Raw genomic sequence first — 17,823 nt, 5'->3', positions numbered from 1 at the left:
GCCTTGCCCGGATCCCTCCTGGTGGCCGACGGATTACGATGACGACCGACGCCCAGAGCTCACCGGTGACTTCATCGGGGGCCTCGGCGGAGACGTGGTTCGGTCGACCCCGGAGGGCACAACGGTGCAACGCGCTCGAGTAGTGGAGAAGGAGCTGCGGGCGACGGTGGGGAACCGGTCCTGTGGATAAGGTAGGAACAGTCTAGTGGAGACTTTATCTGTCTTGACCTGGGGACGCCCAGTGTCTACCTGTTTTGACCTGGGGATGCCCAGTGTCTCCCTAATATGGGGCAGGGACAGAGTATGGCAGGCAGGGCAAGGTGTACACCCTTGGAATGCATTCTGGTGAACTGGAAAGTGTTTGGATCGGGTCCGTTGATTAAAAGTAAACTGAAAATTTCTGTACAGTAGACTGGCCTCAATATCAGCTAGAGGACCAGGAAAGGTGGCCACCGGAGGGATCACTCAATTATAATACGATCCTTCAGTTGCTTTTGTTTTGTCAGCGTATGGGTAAATGGAATGAACATATGTATGTACAGTTGTTTATGTTGTTAAGAGATAGATCAGATCTTTTGCAAAGGTGTAATTTGACTCCGACAGGTTCAGTAGTAACTATTGTTAGTCCCCAGAACCCTCCTCCGGTTGTGATGGCAGAGTCAGTGTCCCCTTCGGCTCCAACACCCCCACCATATAAAGACAGGGTGCCTCGGGCTCCAGAGATTGCCCCCTCGGTGGGATTCTATCCATTAGTTACTGAGACCGTGGTGGCCTGCCCAGGATCACAAGAACGCCCGGCCACTACTATGCAGGTTTACACCCATGTGCCTTTTAACCCGGTGGACCTAGCAGCCTTTAAGGCACAGGCAGGGGAATTCTCTACAAACCCAAGCAAGTTTATCTCAGCCTTTGAAGCGTGCCTGGCTAGCTGTAAACCTGACTGGGATGACTGTAATGTCCTTATGCGGACCCTGCTGTCTGAGGTGGAGCGTAATCAGGTTGTGTCTAAAGAAAGGGAGGAGGCACAGAAGAGACATGATATGAATCTAATTCACGTCCCTACTGCTGCAGTCCAGGTCCCCCTAGCAGATCCCGGGTGGAACCCTAATGACCCTGTGGGCCAAACCCATCTCACTGTATACAAGGAGCTCCTATTACATGGTCTCCGACACTGAGCTGTCCAACATAACAATTGGGCTAAGCCTTATGAGCTAGTACAGGAGCCAAAAGAGAGTCCGGTTGCTTTTCTGCAGCGTATTCGGGATACCATCAGGCAAACTACTAATGCAAACCCCGATGAACAGGAAACTGAGGCAATCATAAAGGGTATCTTTACCAGCCGTGCCGCCCCTGATATTAAAAGGAAACTACAGAAAAAGGAGGATTTGATGGGCATGACCATGGCACAGATTCTGGAAACCGCAAACAGGGCTTACCGCCTTAGGTAGGGAGAAAAGGAAAAGAGGCAAGTAAAAATGATGGTTACAGCAGTACAGGCCGGTGGCAGGGGAAAATTCCAGGAAGGTGGAAGGGGCCGGGGAATGAGAGGACGTGGGCGTGGGCGCCCTGGCTCACAGGAAAGGCGTCTGGGTCGCAACCGGTGTGCCAGGTGCCGAAAGGAGGGACATTGGAAAAATGAGTGCCCCGAAAGGGAAGGTACCCCTATGATGGCAGCGGAGGATCAAGAAGGGGGGTGTCAGGGGAGGCGGACTATCCTGCCCCCGGAACTCCGAGTAAACATGCCTGTGGGAGATTTGGACATAGACTTTTTAATAGACTCTGGAGCTGCACGAACCGCCGTAAACCAACCCCTAAAGCTGCCTGTGGCAGATTCCCTCACTGTGGTGGGTGCCACAGGGAAAGGAACAAAATGCCCAGTATATGCCATAGAGGAATGTGCTTTGGGAAACAGAACTCTATCTCACAAACTGGTTTACCTCCCCGATTGACCAACGCCTCTATTGGGACGGGACCTGCTTTGTTGCTTAGGTGCCATCCTGCATTTCACTCAAGATGAAATAACCCTCACTTTACCCCCAGAGAATGCCTGGATAATGACCTTTGCAACTGAACCCTCAGCCATGCAAGCCCCAGAATGGAGTGAGTGGGAGGACCAGGTGTATTCCCTTGTCTGGGCATCAGGGATCCCAGGGAAGGCAACCCGTCAGACCCCTGTTCATATTCAGCTTCTCCCAGGAAAAAGCCCAGTGCGAATCAAACAGTACCCGATCAAAAGGGAAGCCAGAGAGGGACTGCAGGAGACTATAGACCAGTTCCTAAAGTACGGTGTACTACGAGAATGCCAGTCAGCTTGGAACACCCCCATTCTGCCCGTGCGAAAGCCCAACGGCACATACCGGCTGGTTCAGGACCTGAGGGCGGTTAATGAGCGGGTTAAGACTCTGCACCCCCTTGTTCCAAACCCGTATATACTGCTGGCCTCTATAGGGGGGCAGTACACCCATTTTTCGGTCCTAGATTTAAAAGACGCTTTCTTCACGATTCCGGTCGACACCCAATCTCAGGAGATTTTCTCCTTCGAGTGGGAGGACAACAGAAGGGTTAAAAAGCAGCTTTGCTGGACAGTGCTGGCCCAAGGATTTAAAAATTCCCCCACTCTGTTCGACCAGGCTCTGGCCAGAGACTTGGAGGAGTGGGAAAATGAAGACAGGGTCCTCCTCCTGCAATATGTGGATGACTTGTTAATTGCCGCTGTGGGTCTCACCCCTTGCCTTAAAGCCACTGTGAGCCTCCTGAACTTTGTTGGACTCCTCAAAACTGGGTGTGCTCGTCCTGGTTTGTTGCTCCAAAGCTCTGTATAGAAGTTATTTTGCTGGAAGGGTGTATAATAGCAATGTGTATGTGTTCATTGTTGAGAAAAGGTGTATGAGTGAAGAGTGGAAGTTTCCTTTGTAAGTTAAAAGAAGCCAAGAAGGAGAGAAGAAAAAAGAACAGAGCGAGTTAACTGAGGAAAAAAATATAGCTAGCAAGCTCAGTCCAAAGATAAGATGCTGGCCCCATCCAAGGACATTGTTACAACCAAGAAAAGGGGGGGGCCTAAATGTGCCAAAGCAACTATGAGATCTGCAAAACACTGCCAGGCATTAATAAAATGTGTTAGGTTTCTTTTCTCACAGATAAAAGAAGTGTTAATCAAAGACCCTAGCAGCCCTGCCATTCATTGAAACAAGGAGACTGAGTCTACGTAAAGTCCATCAATGAAAAACTGCTTTGGCTCCACACTGGAAAGGCCCTTTGCAAGTCCTGTTAACCACCAACACCACTGTGAAGTGCCAAGGACTGCCCACCTGAACCCAGGCTTCTCACTGTAAAAAGACCCCTCCACCTCGGGAGGACTCTCCGATTGATGATAAGCCTATTTAAAGACAGGGTGATGTGCTAGTAACCTCTCCCCTGTATGATGCTGAACCACACTGTTTTAGGAAAAGAGAAAAAGGAACACTTGCTTCATTGAAACCACAAAGTCCAGGAATTCCTGACTACAAAAGACATTAAGAACTGACCCTGGTGAAGAAACAAAGAATTATATGCTGGCAGGGAGGCTCTTACCCAGCTTATGAATAAATATTTTCTAACCTCTGGACTTAGGCCTCTGGCCTCCCAGGTGCAGGCTGAATGTCTAGTCTGCCAAAAGAACAACCCTCGACCAGGAGTGTCAGTGCCACCAGCCACTCTGGAACCTACCCCAGGCCCAGGACTAGTTTGGCAAATAGATTTTACTGAGTTCCCCTGGACCCAAGGATTCAGATATCTTCTTGTCTTAGTGGATCGATTCAGTGGATGGCCTGAAGCTTTCCCATGTCGTAACAACAATGCCAAAACGGTGGCTCTTAAATTTGTCAAGCAGATCATTCCCCGCTTCGGACTCCCACAGTGGATGGAATCTGACAACGGAACACACTTCACATCTCAAGTTGTTCAGAAGATATCGGATGCCCTGCAAATCCCCTGGAAGCTCCACATGCCGCATGCCGTGGCGACCGCAGACCAGTGGAGTAGTGGAACGTACAAATCAGACAGTTAAGCGGCACCTCTCAAAGATCTGCCAAGAGGCTTCCCTTAAGTGGCCTGATGCTCTACCCCTTATTTTGCTCCGCATTCGCGCTCTCCCTAAGGGCAGGTTAGGGCTCAGTCTCTTCGAGATTATGTTTGGAAGGGCATGGCCTATGAACGGTACACTGGTTCTGGCAGGGGAGTGGGAGGTAGGCTGTGGCTTCTTATCTCGGTATATGTGCTCTCTGTCTGCTGTTCTCTGTTCTCTCCACAGGTATACCAAAGATTTGCAGCCTCTCCCGCTGGATGCCCCGATCCACTCCTTGCAGCCAGGTGACTCCGTACTCGTTCGGACCTGGAAGGACGAGCCTCTCCAAGAGAAGTGGAAGGGACCCCACACCGTCCTGCTGGTCTCCCATACAGCAGCAAAGGTCGAAGGACACAAGAACTGGATCCATCACTCTCGTCTAAAAGCAGTGCCCGCTCCTGAACGGTGGACCGTCCAGCCTGCAGAGAAGACTGCCAGCGACGATCTGGGACTTAAACTGTTATTCAAAAGACAATAAGGCCTGCTGGGAATGCCCTGTGATCTCTTTGGACAGTCACAGCGCACTCCCCCGAGAACTCTGAGCGTTGGTTGTGTTTATTTTCACAGGGCCGGCCTAACCTGGTGGCCTGGTCCCTTTTGCTTTTAGTCTGCCTGCTATTGGTAATTGTTATTTTGTGGGTACTTGGGGAATTGTAATTGTTAGGCCTTAGGGTCACCTGCCCATACGGGATGGAAAGGAATCCCTACTAACTTGAAAACAAACACATATGAGTCCTTGAAGGTTTGCTTTGCCCAAGAGTTCAACCTCTCTAACTGCTGGGTATACTCCCAAGTCCCGCACCACGCAGCAGGGTTACCCTGGAGGGCGGTTCCCCAAAATTGGTCAGATATCTGTTGGGGATGGTTCAGTAGGGGAAGAAATACCTCGGGTACCCCCTTGTCGCAAAACTGTACCATTGAATCCCAATATGCATTGAGGGACGATCCCTGGGAGCTGCGGGCCAACTCAACGCAGATCCCTTCCCCTATTAGGCTGCGGTCAGTGGCCCCCGGGTTGGTGTGCTATCGACAGTTCAAGTCCAGCAATCACACCTGGTCCGCTGGAAATAGCACCTGTCAGTATTATTTATCCCCTGACAGTGATGCTTCTGTCCCTGTCTATGTTAATGGCAAATCCAACTCTACCGTCCAGTTCGCAACGTTTAATGACAAAGAAACAAATAGATGGCGCAGCGGTTATAATGGCTTGGTAGGAAATGGCCACTCCTTTTACATTTGCGGAATTTCTGCGTATAAGTGGCTACCGCATCGGTGGTATGGGAGCTGCTATCTAGGATATCTTGCCCCTCCCCTTCGTGTCCTCCCTAAACTGCCCCCTGGCCGCCCCAGACAGCGTAGATCCTTGTATGCCACCCCAGAGCCCATTACAGAAGGAGACAGGTTGGGTATGATCCTCCTCCCATCCTATGGGGTGGGACAGCTAACCCAATTTTATCACAGGCTCTCTGTGTTTCTCACCAAGTTCGCCAATGAAACCTTGGCCATAGAGAAAAGCCTTAACTCAGAGCTTTACCAGCTCCGGTTGCTGTCCCTACAAAATAAACAGGCCTTAGATTATGTTTTAGCCTCCCAGGGCGGGGTGTGTGCCCTTATTGGGAGTGAATGTTGTACTTATGTCCCGGAAAACTCACAAAACATTAACAAGCACATCCTGTCAACCAAACAGGCTTTTGAGAATTGGAAGGCCCAGGAAAGGGAACCCACAGGTTTCGATTCCCTTTGGAGTTGGTTGCCCGACCTGGGAGGACTGGGGGGTGGCCTTGTGCGTCTCCTCCTCACAGGTGTGGTACTGTGCTTGGTCACCCTCCTCCTGATTGCTTGTTTTAAATTGCTCCTCCGTAAGCTTTGTGCCCCCTGTTCCCCAGAAATCCTGGCATACCCTCTCATTGAGAACCCCAGCTTCATAGCACTTAATCATATCTTGTCCACAGAATATGAGAAAACTCAGCCAAAAGCTTGTTGAGTATTCTCAAAGGAGGGAGTTGTTGACGTCACTAGGCATCACCCTAGGTAACCCGGGAGGGTGGAAAATCACAAGTGTCAATGAAGCCTTCCTGCATTAGGCCTAAATGAACCAAACTCCTTCCATGTATAAACTCTAATCGACCTCAAAAGCCAGGTGCAATTGGAATATGTAAGAAACCAGTTATCTGTGTGCAACCCCCTGCTCACACCGGTATCAAGCGGTAATAATGAGTCCTGCATGTTTCTGGCTGAAGGGAAAAAGGACAAGATAACGGTTTAAAGAAGTTACTAACAAGCTAGGCTTATAGCTGCCAAGAATGACTTAACTGATTAAATGTAATTCTTATTTGCTTAGTAACTGTTACCAGGGATGGGAGGGGTAGAGGGAGGAATGGGGGGGGAGAAAGGGAGGGCTAGAGGGGAAAGGGGGGGGATGAGGCTTGACTGCAAAATGTATAAAAGAAGAAAAACTGTTTCTGTTGGTGTGCTTGATTTGAGACGTGCCAGTCTCCTTGCACCGCTTTGAGATCTCAAAAAAACTTTGTTTGCTTCTCCACCCCTGGTGTGTTTATTGGCGCGAAGCACACCGGGGAACGAACCCCGCTGTTGCTGTCCTCGGGCACTCTGTGCCGGCAACACAAGGGCTGAGGCAAAGTCTATAGCAGGCCAGGCCCTAGGTCAGGGCGGGGCAACAATTAAATAGGCAATCAGAAACCCAGGCCCTTGGGCAGGGGCTGAGTCAGTTTGTAGCAGCCCAGGCCCTAGGTCAGGGTGGGGCAGCAAGCCAATAGTCAATCAGGTCCCCAGCCTCTCTAGGCCAGGGGAAAAATGGGGAGTCTGCCACCCAAGGAGGAGGTGGCAGGGGGGACGCAGGCCCTCCCACTCCACTGCGTCCCAGCCCGGGGCCCTAGCAGCGACGGAAACTCGCTGCTGTCAGTGTGGATCCTGGCCGCAACACACTGACATCGGCTCTGGCAGTGCTGCAGCCAGACTCGGGTCGGCTGCCCCCGGGCTACTTCCACACTCCCCCTCGTATGGTACCTGGGCCGTCTTAGTATCGTTGGTGCTCTCCACCAGCATTGGCTCCTCTGGGTAGGTAGTGAAGGGCAGGCTCGGCTCCTCCTCGGGGTAGCTGGCACGGAGCAGGCTTGGCCAGTCCTCCTGAGGATACTGGGCGAGAGGTAGGCTCAACCAGCCCGGTGAGTCAGCGGGCCAGTCGCGGCCTGCGGCTGTTTCCCAAGCGGGAGCTCGGCCACGGATGTCTGCTCCCTCCGCCAGCCTGGGCCCCACTGAGCTCTGCAGGCGGGCTTTTATATTTCCGGGTCGGGGCCGTGAGCTCGGAGGGGCGGGCACCGGACCCTGTGGCTCCACCCACGTTGGTATTAGAGGTGTCCCACCGCCTCGCTACACACACCCGCCCCCAAGGCTGGCTCCCGTCCCTCGGGTCCAGACCCGTCCAACTCTCCCAGGCGGGACAAGAAGTCCGCATTCGCGTGGTCCTTACCGGCCCTATGGCGGATGGTATAAGCATAGGGTTGTAACGCCAGGTACCACAGCGCTAACCTCATATTATTGTGCTTCATCCGGGCCAACCACCGAAGCGCGGCGTGGTCAGTGACTAGTATGAAGGGGGCCCCTAGGATGTAATAATGCAGGGCGTCGCAGGCTCATTTCACCGCTAGGGCCTCCTTCTCTATTACCGCATAGTGTTTTTCTCGCGGGAATAATTTCCGGCTGAGATATATAACTGGGTGCTCCTCCCCATCCACCTCCTGAGACAGGACCGCCCCTAGTCCTACCTCCGAGGCGTCGGTCTGGAGGACGAACCCGTGGTCAAAGTCGGGGCTGTACAGGATGGGTTCGCGGCAGAGACAGTCCTTGAGGGCCCGGAAGGCGCTGTCACACTCCGGGGTCCATTCCACTCATCTGGGACTGGTTTTGGTGAGGAGTTCTGTTAAGGGGGCTGCAATGGAGGCAAAATCGGGGATGAACCTCCGGTAATAGCCCGCAAGTCCCAGAAATTGGCGTATGTGGTGCTTCATAGTGGGTGGTGGGCATGCCGCTAGGGCTTGAACCTTTCTGACAAGTGGTTTCACTTGTCCCCCTCCAATCGTGTAGCCCAGGTAGGTGGTCTCCTGCCACCTGATACGGCATTTCTTTGGGTTGGCGGTTAACCCCGTGGCTCGTAGGGACCTCAGGACAGCTGCTACCCGCTCCAGGTGGTTCTCCCACCGGTCACTATAAATGACTACATCATCCAGGTATGCGGCCGCGTACTCCCGATGAGGAAGAAGGAGGCGGACCATGAGCCGCTGGAACATCGCGGGGGCACCATGGAGACCGAAGGACATCTGGGAGAATTGGTAGAGGCCCGTGGCAGTGGCAAAAGCAGTTTTCTCCTGTGACATAGGGTCGAGGGGAATCTGCCAGTACCCTTTGCTTAGGTCAAGGGTCGTGAGGAAGCAGGCCTTGCCTAAACGGTCCAGCAGCTCATCTACCCGCGGCATTGGGTAGGCGTCGAACTTTGAGATGGAATTCACATGGCAGAAATCGATGCAAAAGCGCTGTGTGCCGTCTGGTTTGGGGACCAGGACTACTGGGCTGCGCCACTCGCTTTGTGATGGTTCAATGACACCCAGCTCTAGCATCACTCGAACTTCCTCCTCGACGACCTGCCGCATACGATAGGGTAGGAGTCTAGTTGACTCTCGGATCACCACCCCCGGCTCCGTCTGAATAGTATGGTACACGAGGGTTGTGTAGCCCGGCTGGGCGGTGAACGTCCCACGGAACGCCTGCAGGAGGCACCTGGTCTGTTTCCGTTGTTCCACAGTTAAGGACTCTCCGAGCTGAGGTGTGGTGACGTCTTCGGTCGATGTAACCCGGGGCCCTAACTCGGGCTCTGGGGGGCAGGTATTAATTAAGAGGCCTTCCCGTTACCGCCAGGGTTTCAGGAGATTGACGTGGTACTGCTGGACTTTTTTCCGGCGATCTGGCTGGTTGATCTCATAGGTGACCAGCCCGATCTTCTGGATCACCTCATATGGCCCCTGCCACCGAGCCAGTAGTTTGGATTCACTGGAGGGTAGGAGAAGTAGAACCCGGTCGCCAGGTTGGAACTCGAGGACTCGGGCCTCTCGGTTATATGTTTGGGCCTGAGCTTCCTGCGCGGCCTTCAGATTCTCTCGAGCGAGAGTTCCAGCTTGTGCTAGGCGTCCCTGCAGCTGGAGGACATACTGGAGCAGGCCCTGAGTGGGTGACGGGGCTTGTTCCCAGGTCTCTTTCATGAGATCCAGCAGCCCCCTTGGACAACGGCCATACAACAGCTCGAAGGGAGAGAATTTGGTGGAGGCCTGGGGTACTTCGCGGACAGCCAAGAACAACGGTGGGATCAACTGGTCCCATCGGCGCAGGTCCTCAGGGGAGAACTTGTGCAACATGTCTTTCAGGGTGCGGTTGAACCGCTCAACCAGGCCGTCGGATTGCGGGTGTTACACAGAGGTGCGCAGCTGCTTGATCCCAAGGAGTCTGCAGACCTGCCACAGCAACCAGGAGGTAAAGTTGGTACCCTGGTCGGTGAGGATCTCCCGGGGCAAGCCCACGTGGGCAAAGACCTTGACGAGTTCGTCAGCAATGGTCCTTGCGGTGATGCTCTGGAGCGGGACGGCTTCGGGGAAGTGGGTTGCGTAGTCCACTATGACCAGGACGTAAAGAATCCCGGCCCGGCTCCTCAGGAGGGATCCCACCAAGTCCATGGCCACCCGCTTGAACGGGGTCTCCATAATGGGCATGGGGACTAGTGGGGCCGGGGCCGTCCATGGGGGAGCAGCGAGCTGGCACTCCGGACAGGAGCTACAATAATTTCGCACCTCTTGGTGCACCCCAGGCCAAAAAAACCGGGACAGAATCTGGGCGAGGGTCTTTTCTTGACCCAGGTGCCCGGCCGCGGGGACGTCGTGGGCGAGCTTCATCACCGCTCGTTGGTGACAGCGAGGCACCATCAGTTGTCTCTGAACCTCCCCGGTACGGGCATCTCGGTCCACCCGATAGAGGCGGTTGCATCGTAGCTCTAACCGGGGCCATACCTTGGCCCAGACGGGATCAATCAGAGCATCATCGACGGCCGCCAACTGTTCAAATGCCCACCCCAGGGTGGGATCCTCCCTCTGGTCTCGGCAGAAGTCCGTACCGATCTGAGGGTCATCTGTCGATGTTAGTGGGAGGTCTTTAGGCACGCCATCCTGGCTCCGATGTCCCGCTTCTTCAGCCTCCTCGGCGGGGTCCTCGCGGCAGTCCCCCTCCAAGGCTGGAGTGATATCGGGGCTCTCCTGCTCATGGGAGCCCAGGACGCACGGGAACTCTGGCCAGTCTCGCCCCAAGATCATGGGGTAGGTGAGTCGCGGGGCCAAGCCAACCACCATGGTCCGCGTGACTCCGTTGATGGTCAGTGGAACTCGGGCACTGGTGTACGGTCGAACGTCACCCTGGATGCACTGCAATAGGATGTTCCCCAGCTGGGGGTCTTTAGGGAAGCCCAGGCTTTGGCGGACTAGGGTTTGTCCACAGCCAGAGTCAACAAGGGCCGCGTCTCCAACAACGACAGGCACGGTGACCTTGGCAGCCTGCGGTGATCGGGCACGGTTCTCTCCGGCGCAAACGTGCCCAAAGCTGCAGTCCATCTCAGTGCAGTCACGTTGGAGATGCCCGCGCTTCCCACAGGAGAAACAGGGTCTGATTTCGGGTCGCCCGGGTCGGGCTGAGCTTCTCCCCTGGTTCCTAGGGGGACTCCGCGGGCCACGGCCATTCCCGGTCTCGGGCCCCATGGGGGCAGGCTGAGGGGGACCCTCGAGACATCTATACCGGGGCTCCTGACTCCGTGGGAGATTCCGTGGTTGGACTCGGGGGCTCGCCCGTCTCTCGGGGTTGGGGCGATCGAGCCCTGGAGGGTGGTCCCGCATACCCGGCGCGACCGGGGTTTCTGCCGCCAAGAAGTCCTCCATGAGGGCGACGGCAGCCGCTACAGTGGGAGGCCTGTGGTGGAGGACCCAAGCCCTCCCCCAGGACGGGAGGATGTGGACGAACTGCTCCAGCAGGATTTGCTCAGTGAGCTCCTCGGGGTTCCGCCTGTCGGGTTGTAGCCATCGCCGACAGAGGTCTCTCAGTTCCTGGGCTACCAGCCGGGGTTGGGCGCCCAGGATGTAGGACAGGGCCCGGAACCACTGCCGGAAGGTTTCGGGGCTGATGTCTAAGGCGTCTAAAATGGCCGCCTTTACCCGGACATAGTCTCGTGCATCCTCCGTGGACAACCCCCGATAGACCGTTTGCGCCGTCCCCATTAGGTATGGTGCCAGGAGGGTAGCCCACTGGTCTGGCGCCCACCCGGCAACGTGTGCGACTCTTTCGAAGGTCACTAGGAAGGCCTCAGGGTCATCCTGTGGTCCCATCTTAGTCAGTCTTACAGGCAGGGTGAAATGGGGAGCCCCGTCCGGGTCTCCCAGCTGGGGCCCCGTGGGCCGGGGCAGGGCGGTTGCCAACTGCTGTAAACACTGTTGCTGGAACTCCCGGTTTTGCACAGTCAGGTCCTGTATCAACTGTTGCTGCTGGGCTCCCAGCTGCTGGACGAGCTGCTGGTGCTGTTGGAGCTGGGCGGCCTGCTGTCCCTCCTGGCTCTCTGTCAGGAGCATGAAAAGCTTGGTTAAGTCCATGTCTCCTGTGGGGGACCGCTCCCCCTGGACTCCTTCTCACAGGGGTCTAGGGCTCGTGCCCACATTCTGGGCAAGAGGTCCCCACTTCTGGTACCACGTGTAGTAGTGTTGGCCGAGGTTCAGCCCTCAGCGGGGCTGTGGGGTGTCCCACCGCCTCGCTACAGTCCGCCATCGGTCCGGGTCCAGCGGCACTCTGGGACAACAGACACACAGTTAGGGGCTCAGGCCCATAAGCAAGGGCTGAGGCAAAGTCTATAGCAGGCCAGGCCTTAGGTCAGGGCGGGGCAGCAAGCCAATAGTCAATCAGATCCCCAGCCTCTCTAAGCCAGGGGAAAAAGGGGGAGTCTGCCACCCAAGGAGGAGGTGGCAGGGGGGACGCAGGCCCTCCCACTCCACTGCGTCCCAGCCCGGGGCCCTAGCAACGACAGAAACTTGCTGCTGTCAGTGTGGATCCTGGCCGCAACACACTGACATCGGCTCTGGCAGTGCAGCAGCCAGACTGGGGTCGGCTGCCCCCGGCTACTTCCACACTCCCCCTCATATGGTACCTGGGCCGTCTTAGTGTCGTTGGTGCTCTCCACCAGCATTGGCTCCTCTGGGTAGGTAGTGAAGGGCAGGCTCGGCTCCTCCTCGGGGTAGCTGGCACGGGGCAGGCTCGGCTCCTCCTCAGGGTAGCTGGCACGGGGCAGGCTTGGCCAGTCCTCCTCGGGGTAGCTGGCACGGGGCAGGCTTGGCCAGTCCTCCTCAGGATACTGGGCGAGAGGTAGGCTCGACAGGCCCGGTGAGTCAGCAGGCCGGTCGCGGCCTGTGGCTGTTTCCCAAGCGGGAGCTCGGCCACGGACGTCTGCTCCCTCCACCAGCCTGGGCCCCACTGAGCTCTGCAGGCAAGTTTTATACTTCTGGGTCGGGGCCGTGACCTCGGAGGGGCGGACGCCGGACCCAGTGGCTCTGCCCAAGTTGGTATTAGGGAAGGTTCGGCCCTCAGCGGGGCTGTGGGGTGTCCTATCGCCTTGCTACAGGCCCCATGGTGACAAGGACACAAGTCAGAGAACGACAGTAAAACAGAAGTCCCAGAAATAACAAGCGGCCAATCCTGTCCCTGCAGAATCCAACAGCAGCTCTTGTATGTGTTTCAGTGGGAGCAGGATCTGGGCTTGTGTTGAGATAACAGGTTGGAACATGGGCGCTGCCAGGCCAGAGCCGGCCTGTGTGAATCCAGCTGATCTCTGCAGACAGGTTTGAATTTTCCTGTTACACTGGGGAGGGGGAACCTCCCCTCTGCAGGAATTAAAGCTCCCGCTGGGAGGTCACTGGCCTGATCCTTTGTGAGCTCCTGCTCTCCACTAGCCTCTCAGGCAGCCCAGGGCTCAGCTTGGCAGCGCTCCAGCTTCTCAGCAGAACTGCCTCATCTGCTCAGTGTCTCCTCCCCCAGCCACAGGCTAAACTCCCAAAGGATCCAAATCATGGACTCCCTTGAGAGCAGCTGGGGTAGAAATACGGCCCCATTTATAATTAGAGATGGGCCAGGCCAGGAAGTTCAGATCCAGGATTTTGCTTCAGCTTGTTATAGCGACAGGTGCCAGCCCCAAAACTGTGATCCAGAGCTGGGGTCAGAATCTGAAAATTCCCCTCCCCCAAAGTTCTCGTGGGTTCGGATCAGTGAATTGGGCTGAGCCCATCTTTACTAACAACACAGGACAATCTTCTCATCTCTCTCAGAGGTGAGAGATGAGCCGTGCTGGGCATTGACGCCTTCCACCCAAAGAGACTGACCCATCTCCTCCAGCTCCTCACCTAGGGAAGTCACTGGGAGCCACTCCCAGGGGTGTGTGCTCAGGAGATGGTCACATGTTCCCATCCTGAGATTCTGGCAGAAATCCTGTTCAATGGGATTAGACCTGACTGTGTACAATGGGAAACGTGTGAGGGGAAATGTCTGTGACTGCAGAAAGTTTGATAGAAATTCTGTTCTCTGCCCAGATTTGGGTCTCTCGGCCTGAGTCTGCCCCTCCCCCGTTACCTTGTTCTGATCCAGGATCGTTTTCTCCTTCGCTGTCTCCGGTGTAATACTGCAGCTTCGTCACTGAGTCATCTGAATAGGAGCCTGGAGAAATGAGAACCAGAAATTCATCACAGTGAGAACAGCAGAACTGTGGGACTGGGAACACACCCAGAGCCAGGAGCAGGATTTCCAGTCTCAATCTATTCCTTCTTCTACAGGAGATGGTGACTCACAGTGACTCTGAGCGGGGAGAGGCTGACACAGACTCCCCAAGAGAAATCTCCATGTCACTGTGGTAAATGTGACTGAGGGGATGCTACAATCAGACCTGAAAGATCCTGGGTTGAGTGAAGGGCACATCTCTGGCTGCTGGTCCAGGGAAGTTCCACAATGGTTCTGGCCTCCTCAGCCACAGAGGGGACTCCTCCTTCTTAAGGGTAAATACCCACCTCCCTCATGAATCAGTCGATCAGCTCTCCATGGTGTTTCCAGATTAGGCCAAGAAAGGCCCAGAGCAGAGTCTGTGATTCACTGTAACCATCTTGTCAGTGGTGCTGGGGGATGCCCTGAGCATGTTCCTAGATCCCCACCACAGCACAGCCCTTGGGCAGGATGTTCCCATCAGACATTGAGACAAAATAGCACAAAGGATAAAAGGGTCGTGACTCAAAGTCATGAGGCTCTCCTGGGCTGATCTCTCTGCTCTGGGGGCAGGAGGGAGCCGACCCAGCAGACCAGTGGCTGCGGTGGGAGGGGAGCACAGAACATCCCCTGCTCCAATGCTCCAAAGCAGTTTTCAAATGATAGTTTAGCCTGGCCCCACACAGTCACTTTCCTGACCCCTCTCTGGTTACACGCCAAGGCTGCAGGACGGGCACAATGACATTAACTGTCCCTAGAATTGGGACACTCAATGTATGGTGGGAAGGAAACTCATCTCCCTCAGTCTACATGAGTAACTGCTGATCTCACCACAGACCCAGCTCCCACAGCTAGAGCTTGGCAAAAAAGCACAGATGGTTTGGTTCTCTGGCCATTGGGGAAAAAAGAAAAAAAAATTTTTTTGAGTTGACCCAAAATGACATTTCTTCTTTTTTTTTTTTTTTGGCAATTTTTGGCAAATGGAAAAGTAAAAAAAAAAAGTTTCTGTTGAATTTGGTGTTCTTTTGGACATTAGTTAATTTTTTGTTTATTTTTTTGTTTTTATAGATAAAATTAAAGGAATTTTCTAATGGAAAAAATACTATCAAATTGAAAAAACAAAATATTATCTTTAGAAAGTGTTGAAATGAAATGAATTGTCCTATGTGTTTGGAACAATTGGGTGAAATTGACAGGAATTCGTGAAATGTTTCAGTGTCTCTGAATCTGCATTTTTCACCAAAACATTTTGTAATGAAGACTTGGGCCCAGCTCCAATGACAAGCTCACAGGGCTGAAGTGCAGTGATTTAACCCTGGGTCAAGGCCTCAGATGGAAAGGGCATTAGATAGATGCTCCCTGTTAAGAGTTGGACACACAGACCTGAGCCACTGAACATCTCCTGCTTCTCTCTCATCAAGTTATAATCAATCTCCTCATACACGGCCTCTGAGAAGGGATCCAAGGGTCTTCTGGATCCTGAAAACAAAGGTCAGGGTTTGTACAGGGTCACTGAAACCAGAGATGAGAAACAGGATAGGATCATCCAGCCCCTCCCCATGGGCCCAGTACGAGCCTGAACCCTACAGCACATTCCAAGTGCTGTAATTTAAATCAGCCAAGTGACAGAGTTTCTTTCCACAACAGCCCTTTGATGATGGTTCCCAGGGCTAGTTCGCTGTCAGGAAGCTTCCACACATTCATCTTAAATGTTCCCTTTTTAATCTCATCCCATTATTCCAGGCTATTCCCCTTTGGAACAGTTTAAATAATTCTTCCCCCACGCTGGTGTTTATCTTTTTTTCCCCATAGAGTTTAAGGCCAGAAGGGACCATTAGAACATCTAGTCTGACCTCCTATATAACACAGGCCACTGCATTTCACCCAGATACCCCTAGGTTTGAGTTCAAAGATGCACTTAGACTAAAGCATTTCAGTCCTCAGGAGAATAAACTATTGTGTGACACAGGCAGAAAGCAGGAGCGACTAAGGTACCACCAATGCCCAAGGCCCCTGCAATGGCAGGGAACTGACTAAGTGAGAGATGCCTAGATAATCCTGGCAGGTCATCCATGCTCCATGGTTCAGAGGAAGAAGAAAATCCCCCAGGGTCCCTTTTTGCCAATCTGACCTGGGGGAAAATTCCTTCCTGACCCCAAATCTGACAATTGGTTTGACCCTGAGCATGTGGAAAAGACACACCAGCCAGACATCTTAGAAAGAGATTTCTCTAAACCACCTCAGAGGACTGGTCCAGCCCATCCAGTGTCACAGCTCCCTCTGTAGCTAATGTCTGATGCTTCAGAAAAGGGCAAGAAACAAAACAAAGCAAAACAAAACACAAATATGGGGCTTCCCAGAATTCCTTCCTGACCCCTGCAGGCGACTGGCTGAAGCCCTGAACCATGAGGTCTGATTATAGTCATTGTCTTACTGCAAAGTTGTGAATGTTACGCGTATATTGATGGCAATCCCGTTCTCTACCTTCTTTCCAAGGAGCTGGTAGCTAATGTTTGTACAGTGTTTTATAGAAGAAAAATCCCCTACAAGTGCCAGCTTTCAGTACAATACAGTATAATGCTGCTTTCCTGCACTTCTCCTTCCTAAGATTGTCTTTTCTACTGGATCACTCTCTTCACAACTATTTACCACAGCTTGATTTTTATACACCTTTTTTCCCCCTGACAATATTTCCAATTTCTCTAGGTCCCTTTTCCATGATGTCTCTCCTCATGATATTCAGAACCCCTCCCTGTGACAGACACTGCAACCCCAGGCAATATCTTTGGGAATCACTGTATTAAATCTATGAATGGTTTATGTTCTACTGCATTTGGGAGGGTTACCAAGGAAGAAAAAATGGTGTGAGTGTGTGTGTGTCTGTTTGTGTGTGTGTGGGGGGGGTGATTAAGGTGAAACACTGAGATTGTAAACAACCCCAGAAAGGTAACAGCCTTCAAGGTGGTTTACACAGACTGGTTCAGACTGGGTTACCAGACACCAAGAGACAAAGAAAGACTTCTGATATGAAAGGCTGAGTTTAAACAGACTCAGGGCCTTCATTTTGATTCAGCAAATGGGCAGGACCTTCTGTCCACGCGGATCCCAACTCTGAACAGTTGTAGGGACGTTGGTCTACCAGGCTGCCCATGAGGAAGACGGGTAATTCTGACATGTTCAGCAAGTGTGGAGGATTTTTTATTTTTTTTAGTGTTTTCTCTGTGATGCTTTTATCCTACTAAAAAGGTGTAGTCTGCTGAGAGAGAGCTGGGTGGTGACTTGTAACTGCTGGCAATACACTGATGGGAGAAGGGGGATACTCATGGGGAGAAAGCACAGCATGGGGGCTGGCCTGTGGGCAGACTGGTTTACCTGGGGTATCACAGTGGAAGGCAGGGGGCTGTGCAGCATTAAAAACCCCTGGCCACAAGGAGGTGGGACAGGGGGTTCCCACCCAGAGACAGGTGATGGCTGGAGGCCTGAGTAGGCACTCCTAGAGTGGATCACTGGAGGGTGGCGAGGATACAGATGCAGCTTCTCTGAACCTGTCCCTAGCTAGTATCATCTCCAGATTTCATGCCTGGGCTGTTCCACTGCCAGACAGTTAATGAAATATTAAATGAGAGAGGAGTTAACAGGCACCCTTGGCCACCCCACCCAGCCCAGTATCACCCCTCACCCTGACACCCTGCAGTCCCCTTCTATTGCAGAGGCATTTCACACAGTGACACCAATCAGCACTCACCTCTGCGCTGTGCCCTGGCACTTCGCACCTGCGCCCCCAGGATGATTAAAACCAGGCAGAGCAGGGCCCCCAGGATAATGCAGATGATCATGGGCGCCGTGAGTCTCCCGCTGTCAGTCAGAGGGTGGTGCGGGGGAGCTGG

At 53.5% G+C, this 17,823-nt stretch overlaps 2 protein-coding genes across 5 annotated transcripts in view; both read right to left on the bottom strand.

The window, feature by feature from the left end:
* The window catches only part of LOC135977481 (deleted in malignant brain tumors 1 protein-like), a 723,293-nt gene that overhangs the window by 537,367 nt on the left and 168,103 nt on the right, over positions 1-17,823 (bottom strand). The window lies entirely within an intron of this gene.
* On the bottom strand, positions 13,634-17,814 carry LOC135977500 (antigen WC1.1-like). Its single transcript, XM_065578783.1, has 3 exons — positions 17,682-17,814; positions 15,320-15,415; positions 13,634-13,897 (listed from the first exon to the last, which is right to left on the bottom strand). The coding sequence occupies exons 1-3, from the start codon at positions 17,770-17,772 to the stop codon at positions 13,686-13,688; spliced, it is 399 nt and encodes a 132-aa protein (XP_065434855.1). The 5' UTR covers positions 17,773-17,814; the 3' UTR covers positions 13,634-13,685.

This window comes from Chrysemys picta, unplaced genomic scaffold, assembly GCF_011386835.1.
Source record: "Chrysemys picta bellii isolate R12L10 unplaced genomic scaffold, ASM1138683v2 scaf1, whole genome shotgun sequence".
Taxonomy (NCBI): Eukaryota; Metazoa; Chordata; order Testudines; family Emydidae; genus Chrysemys; species Chrysemys picta.
The sequence above is the reverse complement of the archived record's forward strand: the minus strand, read 5'-3'. Positions and strand labels throughout refer to the sequence as shown.

Bases quoted from the DNA above. Each gene is read 5' to 3' on its own strand.
- LOC135977500 (XM_065578783.1), bottom strand. From the start codon at position 17,772: ATGATCATCTGCATTATCCTGGGGGCCCTGCTCTGCCTGGTTTTAATC. The intron at 15,416-17,681 runs GTGAGTGCTGAT...CTTTGTTTTCAG, and splicing joins TGCCAGGGCACAGCGCAGAG to GATCCAGAAGACCCTTGGAT. The intron at 13,898-15,319 runs GTCTGTGTGTCC...TCATTTCTCCAG, and splicing joins GGAGATGTTCAGTGGCTCAG to GCTCCTATTCAGATGACTCA.